General features: G+C 46.4%; 2 protein-coding genes across 2 annotated transcripts; both read right to left on the bottom strand.

The window, feature by feature from the left end:
- Positions 1 to 262: 262 nt before the first annotated feature.
- Positions 263 to 4,737, bottom strand: LOC4327569 (UDP-xylose transporter 3). Its single transcript, XM_015769280.3, has 7 exons — positions 4,469 to 4,737; positions 2,682 to 2,866; positions 2,284 to 2,351; positions 1,898 to 2,030; positions 1,226 to 1,387; positions 860 to 1,138; positions 263 to 627 (listed from the first exon to the last, which is right to left on the bottom strand). Exons 1-7 carry the CDS (start codon positions 4,581 to 4,583, stop codon positions 511 to 513), a joined length of 1,059 nt encoding a protein of 352 aa, XP_015624766.1. The 5' UTR covers positions 4,584 to 4,737; the 3' UTR covers positions 263 to 510.
- Positions 4,738 to 5,994: 1,257 nt separating this feature from the next.
- Positions 5,995 to 7,816, bottom strand: LOC4327568 (expansin-A2-like). Its single transcript, NM_001409136.1, has 3 exons — positions 7,583 to 7,816; positions 7,163 to 7,475; positions 5,995 to 6,801 (listed from the first exon to the last, which is right to left on the bottom strand). The coding sequence occupies exons 1-3, from the start codon at positions 7,719 to 7,721 to the stop codon at positions 6,498 to 6,500; spliced, it is 756 nt and encodes a 251-aa protein (NP_001396065.1). The 5' UTR covers positions 7,722 to 7,816; the 3' UTR covers positions 5,995 to 6,497.
- Positions 7,817 to 17,577: the final 9,761 nt, after the last annotated feature.

The raw sequence follows: 17,577 nt of genomic DNA, 5'->3' as shown, positions 1-17,577 counted from the left end.
TTCATCATAGTCTAACCATTTAAAAGTCTACAAGTGAATTCATCATTTTTGTTTCGACCTACACGCTTTCCAAAATACTAAACGGTGTGCTTTTGGTGAAACTTTCTATACGAAAGTTGTTTTTAAAAATCATATAAATCCATTTTTAAAAAGAAAAGGAACTTGTACTTTAATTAATCGTGCGTTAATATTTCGTTCTGTTTTGCATGTCGAAGGGATTAGTTCCCATCCCCAACCAACAAACGCATTGTGCACTTTACTCTTCGGGTAAATAACAGACATGAAATCTTCATATAATAGTATGAATGCAAATGTTTGTTTAATTCCAGCCGTGGACATGTTATGTACAGTCGTAGCAAAAATAGGTGCCGAATATGTATGTACAAGACGCAGAGCAAGGAGCCTTCAGAACTAGCTAGCTGGAGTGAACTGGAGCAAAATGCCGATGAAAATTACACCGGTTTCAGACCATATGTCAGTCCCTTGATCCCTTCTGCAGGAGCGGGATGATCATGCGTCCAAGTCTCTGTTTGACCTCCACATTGGGCCCTCAGTCACAACACCATCTGCAACTTTAGCTGACCCGTTCTGTACTAGGAGAAGAGTCCCTGCTTCACCTCCTTTCACCTGCCAGGTTGATAAGCAAGGGTGATTACCGATGGGTGAGAAGCAAGGAATTATAGTAAGTTAGTGAAAGTTCTAATATATTGACGTGTAATCCTTTTGCACATTCACGAAAAAGTAAGTTAGTGAAAGAAAATAACGGGTCAGCTAAAGTTGCAAGGACGAGATATGAAAAAAATAGCTGCAAGTCGCAAATGTAGCATTAAGGCTTCAGAAAAGAAGTGCTATCTGATACCTTAGTGTGGAAAAATGGAGCTGACAATTCCGGGGCCTTCTGTTTATTCTCCATCAAGCAAAAGAAAGAATACAGGATCATTCCTAACAAGGCAAGAAGAATCCCTAATATGTTCCTCCAACTAAATGGGTCGTTAAATAAAACATATCCAAAACCGAGGATGATACAGGTTTTTAAGTGGCCTACTACTTGGTATGTTACAGGAGATGTTTTCCCGATCACAAGAAATGTACTGAAGTTTACCGAGACAGATATTAGACAGGAAAGAACGATGAATACCTGACAAAAAGATAACAAACAGATATATTACTGTATAATGGATAGAAGACAAATAAGAAAGGGAACATCGAGCCAGGGAATGCTCACAAGGATTTCACTCGTGTACTTGAAGGCAAATACATTCTGGTTAGTAAGAAAACCATCAAGAAATGGACCAATGATGAAAAGAGTCAGCGCTTGGTATGGACAAGATTGGTAGAGCAGTTGAGTTGAAGAGACTTTGAATTTCTTCTGGATAAAGTTTGTCATCTAGCAAAATTGGTTAAGCTGTATGGGGAAGGAAATAGTGATAGCAGAAGAAGGATATGATGTTAAATCAATATACTACGTTGGATCCACATATTTATAGCTGATACAAAAAAATGGAGAGAAAAAAAACAACGTGTATCAGATCAGCTACTTAAATTTGAGAAACACCTACTCCCTCCGTCCCAAAATGTAAGCATTTTTAGCTATGAATCTGGATACATCATAGCCAAAAGTTGCCATATTTTGGGACGGAGGTCGTAGAAACTATCAGAGTTTCAGAGTATGTTAAAAGTTATCATCCACTTTAGGTGCAAGAGAATGCATATCAAAATAGATATAAGAAACTATTTATCTGGTAAATTAATATATATTTGATATGAGCTAACACCAAAAGCCATTTTTTCTATAATGCATATGTCTGATTATTGATCTATTAAAAACAAAGAATCAAGTGTCATTATTTTAGTGCAAAGAAAATAATATTGAATGTATACTTTGTTTAGAGGATACAATTTGTGAAATGCACGTGGTGAGTACAGCAAATAGAGACAGCAGCGATCCCAGTCTATTCAGTTGCAGGTCTGTCACTGTTGCAACACCTACACCAAACAAAAGAACTGCCAGTGCCATTTGGATTCTCCGGCTGCATGAAGTGAAAATATTGTTATAGTCTATTCAATTTATGATAGTACTACAAGTTATTGTTTTATGGGAGTATGACATTAGGATTGCAAGACCCACAGGTATTGAGGAATTCAAATATTCAAGTACCATGCTTGTATTCACAAGGATACCAACAATCATCATATATTTAGTAGTTAATGGTTTTTTTCAGCGTGAATTGACAAGGCAAATTTTTTTTTTTTACATAAGACAAGGCAAAATTTGGATCAGACCTGAATGTTTTCCTGAACAATATAGTCTCCAAAGATACAGTGCATGGAATTATTGCCAGCTTGGTTACCTGATGCATTTGATAGAGTGAGATAGCTTAGACAAAGCAGTAGACTAATTACACAAGCACAGTTAGGTCTGTAGACAAAGAACATGAATTGGCTGAAACTAGAGACTGTTGAATTGTGTCATTCCATCCCCAATAAAATCAGGGCAACATATTGTGTGCATGTTGATTTTCAGATTGGGCATGAATCAAGGTCAACTACTAAATTTCCAGCAAGAATTTAAGTTTTAAAGTTTCCAACAGGTGTCGTTTGCTGAAGATGAATATGTTCATCTCAAAATAGGAAAAATAAACAAATGCAAGATTGGCCTGATTTCTGAAGAGTAAACCAACCTGATAAAAGCCAATAGAGTTGAATCCAAGGCTCAGATTAAGCAACCCAATAGATATGCCATTTAGTATTCCAAATCCAATGATTGTCTTGGGGTCTAAATCTTTGTTCTCGAAAAGCTTCATCTGAAGAGCCACATGAAGGGAACAAAATGTCACCAGGAGATGCCAGCTTGTCAGCGTAGTAGCTGAAAGAAATTAGGAGAGTGCTGTGATTTTTGCATGGTTATATAGCTTAGGAAACAGTTAGTTTTCTCAGGTGGTATTGTTCGTCATATTGTACTCATAAAGTAGTATAGAATTTGTGTGCCTTATTAATGAACCGTGTCCATCAGGCAACTTGTGTTTCCTGAATTTTCGAAGGATGTCATTTTTGTTCAACAAATACATGAATAGGATAGCAGTAACGTTGTGCAATTTCCAATTGTCCCATGGAGCCATGAATTTGACTCACATATGCAGCAGAGCAGAGATGTTCAGAAAATGGTCATCAAGTCTGCACTGAGGCAATTCAAAGAACACCTAGAGTGCATACTTATCTAGTCATTTGCGTTGCTCTAAGCTCGTATTGCCGCAGTCCAATGTATGCGGACAGAGTGCTAGATGCTAGCATTAAATAGAACAATAGTATTAGGCCTCCCTTGGAATGGAGGAATTTAAAGGATTTTTTTGCGGGAATTGAATAAGATGTTCGTAGACTCGAAATCTACTTACCAAGATCTCTGCAAAGAGCAAACAGACCAGATATGTGCGCGGAATTTTAAGCGCAAAGTAGGCGAGCGAGGTAGGTTCAAGAGGGTGATCGATAGAACCGAGGTAGGCGAGCGCGAGGCGGGGAGATCTCCGGTGGAACGAGGACCGAGGGCTGGGGCGAAGGCGACCAGTCGGCGCCACCGGCGGCTGAGGAGCACGGCGCAGAGGAGACCGGAGGCTGAGGAGCGTAATGATATCCCCGGTCCCCGGAACGCCATCCGGGCGGGATGCTCTGCAGCGAACACGCGGCCATGTTGCTCTCCGGCCGCCGCCGCCGCCGCCGGCGGCGTGGTTTTGACAGGGTCCTACTCCTACCGTACTAGCGAAGACAGAAGGGGAAGCGGACTACACAAAAAGACCGCTATCAATAAAACGGTCATCATAGGAGTTTTTTTTTTTCGCGCAAAACTCCCAATCGCCACTCACCAATCCTAACAGCAGGCAGTGTTTTGCAAAAAAATGGATGGACACTTCCCGTCCATTTAATTTTGAATTTAAATTTAAACATATATATTTGTGAAATAATATATCACATATTATTTATATATTCTTAATATTTTTTTATTTTTTTATAACCATTCGAGTGACACATAAACTGCAGTGTACTTGTAGGAGGTACTTGCGTAAACTATTTGTTTCATCTTTTCGCTTATGCTTATATTTATCAGCCAAAATTTAAATTTTCAACTTTAAATTTGAAGCTGATTTTGGTGTATTTTTATCGAACTTTATTTTTCAGCATTTGCTTTTAGTTCGCTAAGAACATGTATATAAAAGTTTTTTTTTCACAAATTACTCCTCGTTTGCAAGCCGTACACCGCCGCCTCCTGTCTTCTACGCAGGCCAAAGCATTCTCCGTCACTGAGCTTAATCAGAAATCATTATCGCAGGCGATGCACAAGACGGGAACAACGGGGACTCTGCTACGCATCGATTAAAGGCAGTATAAACCGCTAAGATGTTCCTGGCATCTCGAACAATGGCGTCCAACAGAAACAGACTGTACGCGAGATAACTCGGATAAGTTCAGGGCTCACCGAACACGAAGCCGAGTGTGCTCATGAGCGCCTTGTTGCAGACGACGATCGACACCGACGACACCACCGACAGGCCCAGCGCCGCCGCCGTGCCGGCCATCCTGCCGTCCACCATCCCCTCACCTGCGCCCGTGGCCACCACCGCGAGAACCGAGAGAGGGAGAGAGGACGAATGCGACGAGAGGCAGAAATCCTCCTCCCTCCGTGCGGTGGTGGGTGGTTGCTCGTTGTCTTGCTTAAAATGTTGGTGGATTTGTTCGGGCTCAACCAACTCTGGCCAGACACAGATGCCTCTCGGTCTCAGGCGGTGTCAGCATTTCTCGTCCAGTTCTTCAGAATGCGGCCAAATCCGCACTGCAGATTCATGGACTTCACTGGCTTGCTTATTGTCGGATGCTACGCATATACAGTTTCTACTCCATAATCAAACAGTCATTTGATCAATCGAAGGAGTTTGGTGGAGTGAACAGAGCTACGTCAGTCTGTTGGTCGATCATCGATCCATCAAAAAGTCCATCTAACTTAACTTGAATGCTTGGCTTACTGTCAAACGATGCGGCTAAAAATTCAAGTTCGTCTTTGATTTCACCGTCCGCCCCGGCAATTTTAGGCTTGAAAAATTAGCATTTGGCATAAGGAGAGACAAGTTAACGATTTCTGATGACGGTGACGACCTACCAGACATGCAGATTCCCGCGCCGTGCACAGGCCAATTTAGCGGATATCGCCATCGTTGTCATCACAACGGCCGAACTGCAACGACAATTTGTCACTTTGGCAGCTCTTTAGCCTACTCTTGAAACAGTCAATGATGAACCCATCATACCTAAAAAATTAATAGATGTTTGTAACAGATAAAAAAAACTTTGTTGCCCTTAATTACATACTCATTTAGTACTCATGAATCCAGTATTCCAGTCTGCATAAAGTTCTTGCGTTAGCCGTTAGGTCGGGTGTGAGACCAATCAGTTGAACAGTCTACCTGGTGTTTTATCAGCATACGTGAACAGAATAGTTATACACTTATACTGGATAGTCAAGCCACATTTTGCAATACAAAACAAACTTCATATCAAAGAAATTTTTTTTTTGAAGAATACTACTTCGTACTACTACTTTAGTATTCCGGATTCCTAATGGGTTGAAAGTCCAGGCCGGAATTTTGCGGTAGCATAGATATGGCCAGCTTTTGCTTTTGAGAATACATGCTCTAGTGGGCCGAATTTGTAATGGCCTGATAGTTCAAGCTGGAATTCTGCGGTGGAATAGATATGGGCCCGTTTTATTTGTTTCGTACGTCGAACTGAAAACAGACAAAGGCACAAAGCTTTGTCACAAATCATTTTCTTCTCACTCATGAATCGTTTTGAACTTTGAAGAAGCAACATATAAATTCTCTTGTGAACTTTTGCCTACAAATCATCCTGACAATCCAACAAAAAATGGCGAACAAAAATAGCCTTCAACTTCGATTAAAATATGCGCTCACAAAGATTTCAAAATTATCACTCAGAGACTACGTACAGTACTTAATAATGATTGGTACTTGATAAGGCGACAAAAGAAAGTATAATCAAATCACAAACATATCATATACATAGACCCATAAACTAGCATAGTTCATGGTCCCAAAAGCACAAGAGTGCTCCGGTGCTCCCCCACAAACTCCTCCGGCCCATGTGGCCTGATTCGGGGGGTTACAATGTAACAACAAAAGTTACAAGACACCACCTCCCTGCTGTTCTACAATATAATCCTTAAATTGCCTTGCCAAATTTTAAACCAAGGCTACAACAATGCAGAAAAAAAAAATGCCCAACTCCATGATAACTTATTTATGTCTACTGGACCTATGGGAGAAAGCAAAGGCCTAAGCGGGTGCTAATTAATAAGCAGCCTCAGAATAGCCAAAGCCTCTTCTCTTTTACTATAGCAAAGAGGCCTCCCTCCTCCTCCACCTCAATCTCAATCTCACACTGACATTTCTGCAGAAAAGTGAACTGAAAAACGGAATTAGCCGAGTACTCGATCAGAACTGGCCGCCCTCGAAGGTCTGGCCGAACTGCCAGCCGGCCGGCACGACGTTGTTGCTGGTGACGGTGCGGCCGTCGCTGACGGCGACCTGGAAGGAGAGGCTCTGGCCGTCGAGGTAGGAGTTGCTCTGCCAGTTCTGGCCCCAGTTGCGGGACATGGGCTGCCACCCGGTGCTGGACCCCTTGATCGACACGGACTGCACGTCGCCTGGGCCGGCCACGTTGGTCACAAGAACCAGGTTGAAGTAGGAGTGCCCGTTGATGGTGAACCTGATCCCGCCCTTCTTCACGCACGGCACCCTGCAACACACCAGCAAAAAAAAAAAGCAAAGTTCAGTGAAACAGTAGAATTAACTGTAATTTGTTACTATTTGTTGCAACGATTAATCATATGGATGTGAAATGGGATGCGTAAAGTAATTCCGGGACAGCGAAGTCAAGTCCACGTCGGTGTCAAGTCGTGCGTGCATGGCTTTGCCTACAGCCGACACGGACAGATCGTGGACAAACCAAATCTGCCGGGTGGCCCACCTACACATGGCCTGATCAGCCGATTGGGGATCGGCCCATCGAAGCCGACACACCGCACGGGGGGCCCATGGCTTCAAGTTGCAAACAGTTTGCCACTCACTCGTGACCCATTGACCCAAGTAGAGCTCACCTTCTGTAGGAGACGGGCACGATGCCGGCGCGGTACACGCCGATCTGGAGGAAGGCCGGCTCGGCCATGTCGAAGTGGGGGCGCGGCGGGTTGCACCAGCCGCCGTCGTCGTTGGGGAGCGCGTAGTTCGGCGGGCACAGGTTGGTGGCGGTGACGGTGACGCTGCCCGGCAGGCACCACTGCCCATCGTTGTCGCACCGCAGCTCGTAGCACGACCCGCACGCCGCGCCGTCGTTGAACAGCACCGTGCTCAGCGCCGCCGTGTTGGTGCCGTACCCGGTGCTGTACAGGTTCCCATACCCACACGCCCCGCCTTTTCATGTACACAAACAACACGACACGAGTCAGATTACTCCCGGTTTTGTCAATGCGTCCAAAAGAAAAAAAAACAAAGTGTTACGAGGAGCAGTGCACACGTACCCATCGTGCCGGACGCATCGCCGCCGCCGTAGAACGTGGCGTGGGCGCTCTGCCAGGAGCCGTAGTCGGCGGCGGCTCGCCGGGCGAGGAAGCAGAAGGCCGAGAAGAGGAGGAGCAGGGCACTACTGCGTGAGGCCATTGTTGCAAAACAGGGAGAAGATCACACTACCAACAATGTCCTGCTAGCTACTTCACTCGGCTTAAGCTAGGATCGAATCGATGGTTGCTTGGTTGTGAAGAGAGCGGTGCTCCCGGGCTCAGGTACTTATAGGCGACTCCTCCTTGGCAGTTAGAATCGTTGATAGCTTTTGCCCAACGACAGAGGAGAGAACCGGAAAAGGAGACAAAAGGCGGCGAGAGGAAGGTGAGCCCACCATAACCGGCCACGAGCCACGACGGCGGTTAACACATACAAATCAGGGCGATCAGCCCCGCACATGCAAGTGCTCGTCGCATCGCCTCGTCGGACCCGCGCGTCACGCACAAGGAGACACCAACTGCCCGTGTGTCTGCAGGAACAAGTCCAGTTAATCGCAGCAAAAGAAAAAAAAACAATAAAAATCACCGAGCATTTTTTTAAACGAGAAATCGGCGAACTTTGATACTTGCCACATGGCTCGCAGAAGCTATATGGGCCACGAATTTCGCAGGTGTGAAGGGACCATACCGACCATGTGATCATGTAGACATATGCTTCACGAATTCGATTACACGCCGGTACGTTATCGTGGATGGCCATGCTTCGTGGCTGCGCGTCGTGGGCTGTCTCTCGTGTGATTCATGCACGAAGTGTACATGCATGACATGACTTGGCGTGCAGGTTTATGTTTTTTTTACGTGCCAGGATAGACATGGTCAAATGCACGGACTACGCGATACAGTTTGCTCAAATGCTCTAAAGTAAACCACTTTGTTTATGTTCTTGAACTGTTGATCAAGTTGCATGCATGGTAGATTAATGCGAGAAACGAAAAAGAGACCGAATGACAACCAATCGTTCTAAAGTGTGAACCATGTTCGTGGATGCCTCTCGCACCTTTCCGACGTAGCGCAAGATTCGAAGGTTGCATTCTTCGGTTAAGAACCTCTCGTTCATTGGATAATCTCCGAAAAATCGGAGCCGGTCGATGTTGTAAGAGCAGGTACAATAGCAGGCTATAAACTAACTATAATACAGATCTGTAGCCAGCTGCAGCACGGACTCCAAGATGTAATGTGTGTATGACAGGTGGGACCATGTATTAATAGTATAGTAAGCAACTATTATATGAATTAGCTATTACGTTAGCTATAGATGATTTGGAGTTAGCAGTGGACTATACTATTAAACTTGCTCTAAAAGGCATAACCGTTCTCACAATTGTAAATTGTAATGCGCCAGCAGAGTAGGCTGAAGATTGAAGCCACTATTGCACCATCAGGCAAAGTGACTATCCCCAGATTTTTCTGTCGGCTATGTAAATCATGTAGGACTAGGAGTATACAAGAATCAATAGTAGGACTAGCCGCGAGTAACTTTACTTGGTAGGACTAGGTAATATAGATTAGTGCAGCAATTAATCTAGTGCATACATGCTTGATGCCAAAATTACCAGTGCGAACTCCCAATGATAAGCTCAGATACTATTAGGATTTAGGACTAGGATATAGCCTGACGCCCATGGGTGCTTGCAAGGGTTCACACCTTCACATGGCAATATGGCATAAACATGGCCACGTACGTAGGCGATCAAAAAAAGGTGTATAAAAATCGAAATCTTCAGACAAACTGCAGGCATGTTTGTCCAAGTTCACGTTTTTTGCTCTGACAAACCTGAATGGGCATTCTTCGTTCATCTCCTCTGCATATAGTACTGTTCTTTTTCCTGTGACATGTGGCAGAGTGACAGGTGGCTGCAATAACACGTCTCTCGCTGACTCGCTCCAAACCTACTCTGATCCTGATTTTATCGATGTAACCTCGTGCCTCCTGTAAGGATCGGCCTGCAGGAAATGTTGGTTAGTGGCTCAAGGAATGGGACTATTGGTGCGCTCTTCCACCGGTTTGCTTGGGAGTATATTCATGATCTGCACGTTGCGAACTTGCAGTGCATTTCTTCAGTTGCTTTTAGTGTAGCACCTTTTCTTTCGACAGTGTCGCGTATCGTGATTCCTGCTTCCTTTGCTGGTACACAACAGAGGTCAAACACGAAGTTTTAATGGATTCCCCCAACCAACTTCATAAAGCCCTTTTGAAAATTTTCTTTCGGAGATGCGTCATTGTTAGTTTAACAGTACAAATTACTTCTATGTCATCGTAATTTTAGTAAATTATCACTACCATGCAACAGGAGAAGTTTTATACTAGCAGCACAGGGCAGCAGCTGATCGCTCCTAGCAGGCGGAAATGATAGCGTGATGAATTCGGAACCATCGATGTTTCAAAGATCACGTATTGGAGGACAAGAAAACAAAATCGCGGTTAGCTTTCCCGTCATAATCCGTTCCTTTCAAAGAGAACATGCGTGCCAATCTTTCAAAAAGAAGTAGTCTATCAAGTGACTAATTAACCATCCATTTCGTGCCCCCACGCCATGTTAGCTGCACATGGGCATGGGCCGCCCGGACATCACGGGCAATCTCCTACTAGCTACCATGCGTTGATTCGCCTTATTTTGCAAGCGTCCCGAGCTTTCAGCTCCGAGCATCATAAGGTTCACGCCACAATTTCCTTTCCCTGTTTACGTTGGTTACTTGGGCTGTACCGACGGATATTTGAGCTAGCCGAGCATTGAGCAAGCTCTGCAATCTGCCATCACTCACGTTCGATAAAGTATGTAGGAACCGCGTAGAGCGTACACGAGTCTTAAATTCTAAGGCACTTCTAATTTGAAAAGGGGCTTATTTTCACTCCAGACAATAGTACAACAAAGACTCTTTTATGGCAACTTCTACTGCTAACTGCGGCAGGATTGTACTCTATCCGTCCCGTAATAAAAAGGATTTTGAAAGAATGTGACACATTATAGTCTTACAATTTTGGACATACTCTTTGTCCAGTTTCGTAGTATTAGAATGTCTCATGTCCATTTAAAATCCCTTATATTATGTAATGGAGGGAGTATAATCTAAGTGCGTGATTGGTTTGAGAATGAGGTGAGATAATCTATATTTTTTATGAATGGAATGGTTTAGTCATATGTTTGTCATGACAGATAGAATCGTTATATTTTCTTTACGGAGGGTGTGGCTCATTTGTCAATAAGAGAGAGGAGGTGGGTAGGATTGATTAGTCCGTTAGTTTCTGAGGTGTAAAACTGACCCAAATCTTATGGGATTACGAACCATCCCATGATCCGATGTCACTTATTCTTAAATCAAACAACTTGAAAAATGGATTCGCCTCATCTCAATCTATTCCGTTCTTTCAACCAAACACATACTAAATCTAATTACAGTTGATCATAAGCATTTCATACAATATGCGAATTTACCTTGGTTGTGTGGTTTTTGGTAGAGGCGGATTATGTGAACCACTTCCATCATAAATAAGTTAAAAATACCATATAATATAAATTTTAAATCCAATTTTTGCTCGTCAAAATTTTTACCACCGACATTAGCATGTACAGTACTCCCTTCGTCTATAAATGATGGTATTAACATGCGAAGTGTTTCTTTTGTCCGTAAATATTAGGGGTTCTAGGTTATTTAACAGTAGTATAGTATTGAGCTGGGGTGAAATTGTCCTATAGGTTTACCAGATTAGTAAAGATAACGCCAACTATGCAAATAAAATTGAGCAACAAATGTAATGGTTGGATGAATTGGAAAAGTAATAATGTAGGATCCGTTATATTATAGGCAAAATTTAAACATCAAATAATTTAATTATTTGTAGATAGAGGGAGTATAATAGAACCAGGTCTCACATTGAAGGCATTGAACTATTCACGCCATGCGCTGAAGAGGCCATGACTGTTTGGAAGATGGAGAGAGAGCGAGGAGCAAGCATGTGGTGAGTACACCAAAACGGACCACAAAATCTTGCCGTGATGGCGACTGAAGCCCAGGGAACTCATCTGCAGGTCGCACCCAAACAAAAAGAGATTCATCATGCACGAATGGAACACCACGCCTACTCGTCTGAAGAGAATCTCTCGTAGCAGTAGGGCGCTGCAAAATCTTCTTCATCCATCCAACCGCCTCGATCATCAGAGACACCATCATGCATTTCGTGGTTGTTACAGCACTGGTTAATGACGGTTGGAAGGAAGGTTTTCTTTGCCCCGGTCGGTGGTTGTCCATGATTGTCGAGGAGAATCGTGCTCTTCGCTCGCTTAAACATCTCATCAATTGCGTTAGCTAGGGCACGCTCAATCATACGAGAAAAAAGCAATTTGCAAGCGGTTCGCTCTCATTTCCAAAGAAAGGGAGCTAGTAGTACTTAACGGTAGCTAACTACTCCTGTCTTACCTAGACACGAAACGGCAAGTGCATGTCAAGTGGGATCCTATCATGGCGCGGTGTGGGCCGCGCGCGTAACGACGGTGGGAGAGGCTTGCGTTCTTCCCAGTTCGGACCGTTCCGTTCATTATTGGCTCGATAGCGCCCGGCCCAACCGAACCGATGGCGCCGTGCACGCCCCCCCGCCTACTCATCCATCCATCCCGCGTCGCTCTCTCCGGCGAAAACCTGCCCTGCGTCGCGCGGCGGGTGGTTGGATGGAGCCCGCACCGCACCGCGCGTACGTCACCCCGCACGCACGCGCGCGATCCCGGAGGATGAGACGGATGGCCGCACGCGATGCACCAGCGGCGCGCGGGTCGCGGTTGCGCGTCCTGTTGCTGCTGCCTGCCATGTGCCATGTGCTTGCGCCCCCGCACGGCAAAGCGGCATTTCCGTCGAGTCTCGTCGATCCGTCATCCGTCGGCTCAGGAGTCGCTGCCCGCGGGCTGTTCTCGTGGTCCGTCGGCCTAGAGGCATGCAGGAGGCCATTCGATCGAGCGTGCGGCGAGGAAGCTAGGTCGCGATCGATCGATCGACCGCTCGCTGTTCACGGCGATGGAGGAACAGGATCCGACTGTACTGCCGATGTGTGCCGATCGACGGGATAAGATGTTTGTGTACTGCGCGCTACATTGGACGGGATCTTCAACTCGACCGGTTCGGCAGACAGGGTAGTACGCTTGTGGCTGGTTGGACCGACGGCTGGATATCCGCAAGGACGCCTGCTCACGAGGAACCAAATTCTATCACCGGCAACGCCTGCACGTTGAAATGTCCTCCCCCTCTCTCTGTAACGAAACAGGATGTTTGGCACAAGATTTGACGACGGCCTCTTTTTTGTGAACTTCCGATGGCTTCATTAACGGCAGCCACAAGTCCTTCATGTGCTAAAGTTTGTTTTTTAGTAGGTGTCATGGTGTACCTTGTGAATTCACTGGAACATGGGACTATGGGAGACAGCCGGTGCCTGTGTGATGGTGCGAGAGCGACCGTCCGCCCATCGACAAATTTTCCGGAGTTAGCGACGTGAAAGGTCAAGATGGAGATCGAACGAGAATCATGCTCTGGCCCAACAACTTATATGGGCTTCACGCTCGTCGCGATACCGTTCCGGCCTAACCTATGTAGCCCGTTCGTTCCAGCCCAACAATATGGGCTCACGGTACACGCCCCTTCCGGGCCAAACTTTTCAGCCCATATGTCCGTCACGAACTCACGATCCCGTTCCGACAAAACTAATATGGGCCGTTCGTCAGAATCCGATGGAAAAAGTACACCGAAGGTCCCTCAACTTGTCCTCGAGTTACAAAATCGTTCCAACCGTAAAACCGGATACAACGCGTCCCTCAACTTTGCAAACTAGGTCCCTCAGCGGTTTTGACCCCGATTTATCTGACGTGGCGGCTGAGTCGTAGGACACATGTGAGCCCCGTACGGCAGGATGCCACGTCAACAACCAGCCTCTCCCTTCCTCTCCTTTCCTCCCTTCTCTCTCTCCCACTCTTCTCTCTGGATTGGGCAAGCCGGCCGGTGGTGGGGAGGTCGTTGCCGGGGCGAGGAGGTCCGACGGCCGGCCGCGACGTGGCGGCGGCGGCCGGGACGAGGACGTTCTTCTTCACGGGCATCCTCCTAAAGCTCCCGACCCAGCGCAAGGTCCCCGATTTGCACGCACGCCGAGAACGCCGCGACGGCGGCGACGGTGTCGATGCACACGCCGCTATCATCCGCCATGGCCGTACAAGAAACGACGTCTCGGCCAGCCGGCGTGGAATCCGTCGAAGAGCGCCCACGCGGAGGCGAGCTCGACGCGCGCGAGGTAGAGCTCGACGAGCCCATCGCGGACGACGAGGCGGTGGTCGAGGCCGAGCTTGGCCGCGTGTGCGTGCACGGCCGGCGCGGCCTCGCCGTGGTCGGCGACCAAGCCCTTGATAAGGGCCCTGAGGCAAAGCGGCGGCAGTGGCGCTCCGGCGAGCTCCTCGCCGGTGCCCTTCTGCGAGCTGCGGTAGTTGTACTAGATTAACTTCTTGCATTTTTTTTGCCTAATTGTGATTTGCCAGTAGAATGACACTGATTTTCTATGGCCTCTTAGTTGGATGAGATAAGAAGAGATGAGTATGATGAGATGGCATTTGTAGCACGAGATTAATTTCTTGCATGTTTCTGCTGGATGCCAAAATTGCAAGCTTTGATTCCCGATTTAATGGCTGCGATGGCCGTAGATAAATCCCAGCTGGTGGATCCCTTGATGTGTCTCGATCGAGTTCCGGGAGGCAGCAGCAGCAGCAGCAATGTCCGGCGCCGCCAACACGACCTCGCCGGCCGCCGGCGCTGGCACGCCGCGGTGGACGCGGCACAAGACGCTGGTGTTGCTCTCCGTGCTCCCGCCGCCGCCGCCGGCCTTCCCTTCTGGGTCGCCGCCGCCTCATCGCCGGCCGGCCGTCGGACCTCCATGCCCCGACGACCTCCTCCCCACCGCCGGCCGTCCAGAGCCCCACAGAGGAGTGAGAGAGAGAGAGGAGGAATGGAGAGAAGAGGGGAAATAGAGAAGAGGCTGACGTGGCATGCTAACATGTGGGGCTCACATAGGTTCTACGCTGATTCAGCCGCCACGTAGGACAAGACCGGGATCAAAACCGCCAAGGGATTTATTGTGACCGGTTTTGATTAGTTAAGAGACGTGTGATATATGGTTTTGCAGATTGGGGACGTTTTTATAACTCGATGACAAGTTCAGGGACCTTCGATGTACTTTTTCCGAATCCGGTTCTAACCAACTTTTGTGGGCCGCACCACGTTCTGACCAACCCACACAGCTAGGCCTAGCTTCCTTTGCTGCAAGTGCAAGTGCAAGACTGAAACTCTGCAGGGCTTGGGAATTCAGGAGTGGAATAAGTTCACTTATAGTACCTCAACTTAGCGTCGAGTTCGAATTACATCCTCAATATGTAATACCAAATATAACACATCTCTTAACTTGTAAAACCAGTACAAATATAGTTCCAAGAGGACAAGAAAATATTGTAAGCAGTTTTAATTGACATGGCTCTGATGTGGCACTAAAGACAAAAAAAAAAAGCAAAAAACATATGGGCCACACATGTCAGTTAAAGTGTGAAACCACAGCTTCTCCAATCTCCACTTCCCCCTATCTCTTTCCAGGAGCACACGATCGACGGGAAAAGGCGACGCGGCCAGTGGCCGGCAGGGAGAAGAGCGGCGGAGAGGAGATAGGCGACAAGAACATTGGTGGAGAGGAGTAGGGTGGCATTAGCACCGATGGAGAGGAGCTGGGCAACGAGCTTGAGCTTGCTCACTCATCGGCGGAAAGGCGGCAGCGATGAGCTCAGGGTGAAGACGGTTGCCGTCAACGACCCTGCCCTGCTGCCGATGCCAAGCTTGTCCGCCCGCGCCTTGAGCTCACCGCACTCTGCGCGGAAGCACCGAGTCACGTCGCATTACTTGGTGACCTCGTCGACTAGCTGGATCGGCGTCCGATGGGTCGATCTCTAGCGGGGAGCGATGAATTTAGGGCGAATTCAGGGAAGGGGGATTTGGGTTTAAGGTGTTTGGTTGCTTGGTGGAGAGGTGGGTTGTCATGGTCGCCGTCAGCCTCATGTTCACCGCCTCCTTCTTCATGTATGGCGGGTCCAGGCAGTCACAAACGTGTGGCTGGTAGCTAGGCACACTGGGGCTGTGGATGGCACCTGGGTCCATCACCACGGTGTAGGTCATCGACGCCGGTAGTAGCAGCAAGGTGACGTCTAATGCGGCCACCCAGTCCATCGCAACAACGGGACACAATAGGGCTTGCTGCTTGGGAGGACGAGGCGCTTGGACAGCTTGAGGCCATCCACCACCGCCACCCTGAAGTCTAACACAACTTGTAGCCTTCACATGCTCTTCGGTCTCTGTCTCCTACTACCTCTGTTTCAGGTTATAAGAAGTTTTAACTTTGGTTAAAGTCAAACTGTTTCAAATTTGACTAAGTTTGTAGAAAAAATAATAACATTTTCAACCCAAAACATTTTTTTATGAAAATATATTTAATTATTGATTTAATGAAACTAATTTGGTATTATAAATATTACTATATTTGTCTATAAACTTAGTCAAATTTGAAGTAGTTTGACTTTGATCAAACTCAAAACGTCTTAGAGCGAGTACAATAATCCACCGTGGACTGACGATAGGAATGCCACATCAACTGTCGTGATTAGCTGGAGGAGAGAGGGGAGAGAGAGAACGTGAGCCGACGACAAATCTATCGCCGAGCTGCACACATCTATCGAGATAAGAAGCATTGATGATGGATAGCTAGCCAATCAACGGAGAAAGAGAGAACATTACGAGAGAGGGGTAGATTATTCTAATGCAAAGTGAAATAGATGGACCCAGCAGTATAGCTAGCTATTGTATACAGAGGCTATACTGATAACTTTGATGAGTTGGAAAAAAATTAAAGCTTGCTGCTTACTCTATTATTGACTTTGCTCTTATAACCTAAAACGGTGGAAGTATTCCACATTCCTACCTTGGAGTCCACGACATACACATGCATGCTAACAATGCAGAGATCGCCTACCGATGAAGTCTGTGCTGCCTCGATCGGTGGCTCGGCCTCCCGCAACTCACCTCCCGCCGGCGGCTCGCCTTGTTCCTGTCGGCCGTCTCCTGCCTTCCAGTGACCCAACCTGATGAGAGATGGGTGAGACGGAGAGAGAGGAGGAAGAAATATTGGCAACTGACACGCGGGGCCACACTGAGTTAGCCGGGTGCCTAGGTGGGCCATACGTAGCTAACTCGTTCAACCAAAGCCGAGCTTTATACTGCCCTGGGATCTCTGGTACATCGGTTTTACGAGTTTAGATACATATTATATTTGGTACTAGTAAATATGTCCGTGTGTTGCAACGGGATTTAGTAAAAGAGGTTAAACGTTTCGTTGCTTTGTTGCACTCTACTATAGTATGTTTTCAGTTTTTTCAGTGCTACAAAGCGTCTGCAATGGGAAAGAAACACACACTTTATAGTATCGAAATAAAATCTTTAGTGGAATATGTTTGAATTCTATAAATAATTTAATATTTAAGGAAATAATTATTATTTTGACATAAAACCATATTAACGTTGGTCAAATACAATATCATATAATTAATACTTTCTAGATAAACATTTTGTTGGTTTCATTTATCTAAAAATAATCTACTAACTGATTAAATAATTGATCATAATTTCCCAGCAATTTTAAATGGCTTGAATCTGATTTTGGCCTTGGTTTAGTAAGTATTTGGGACAACTGGAGGGACCAAAACTGAACTTATCCATGCGGAGCGTACATATGGCCCAATTGTGTGGCGTTAGCAGCCCGAGTGGGAGAAGCCGTAGCCGTCCTATCTGATCGACGGTCCCGATTGATCCGAACATATATAAAACGTCGGCAGCCCTAACCCTAATCGTAAATCATTTCCCCTCCCCCCCTCTTTCTCAAACGACGGCGTTGGCAGCAC

This window comes from Oryza sativa, chromosome 1 (genome assembly GCF_034140825.1).
Source record: "Oryza sativa Japonica Group chromosome 1, ASM3414082v1".
Classification (NCBI taxonomy): Eukaryota; Viridiplantae; Streptophyta; class Magnoliopsida; order Poales; family Poaceae; genus Oryza; species Oryza sativa.
Note: the sequence above shows the minus strand (reverse complement) of the source record. Positions and strands in the feature narration are given on the sequence as shown.

Coding starts and splice junctions, on each gene's coding strand:
- LOC4327569 (XM_015769280.3), bottom strand. CDS start 4,583: ATGGTGGACGGCAGGATGGCCGGCACGGCGGCGGCGCTGGGCCTGTCG. Junction 2,352..2,681: donor ACTCTATTGGCTTTTATCAG/GTTGGTTTACTC, acceptor CAAATGCATCAG/GTAACCAAGCTGGCAATAAT. Junction 1,388..1,897: donor CCACGTGCATTTCACAAATT/GTATCCTCTAAA, acceptor CAATTTTGCTAG/ATGACAAACTTTATCCAGAA.
- LOC4327568 (NM_001409136.1), bottom strand. CDS start 7,721: ATGGCCTCACGCAGTAGTGCCCTGCTCCTCCTCTTCTCGGCCTTCTGC. Junction 7,476..7,582: donor CGATGCGTCCGGCACGATGG/GTACGTGTGCAC, acceptor GTACATGAAAAG/GCGGGGCGTGTGGGTATGGG. Junction 6,802..7,162: donor GTGCCCGTCTCCTACAGAAG/GTGAGCTCTACT, acceptor GGTGTGTTGCAG/GGTGCCGTGCGTGAAGAAGG.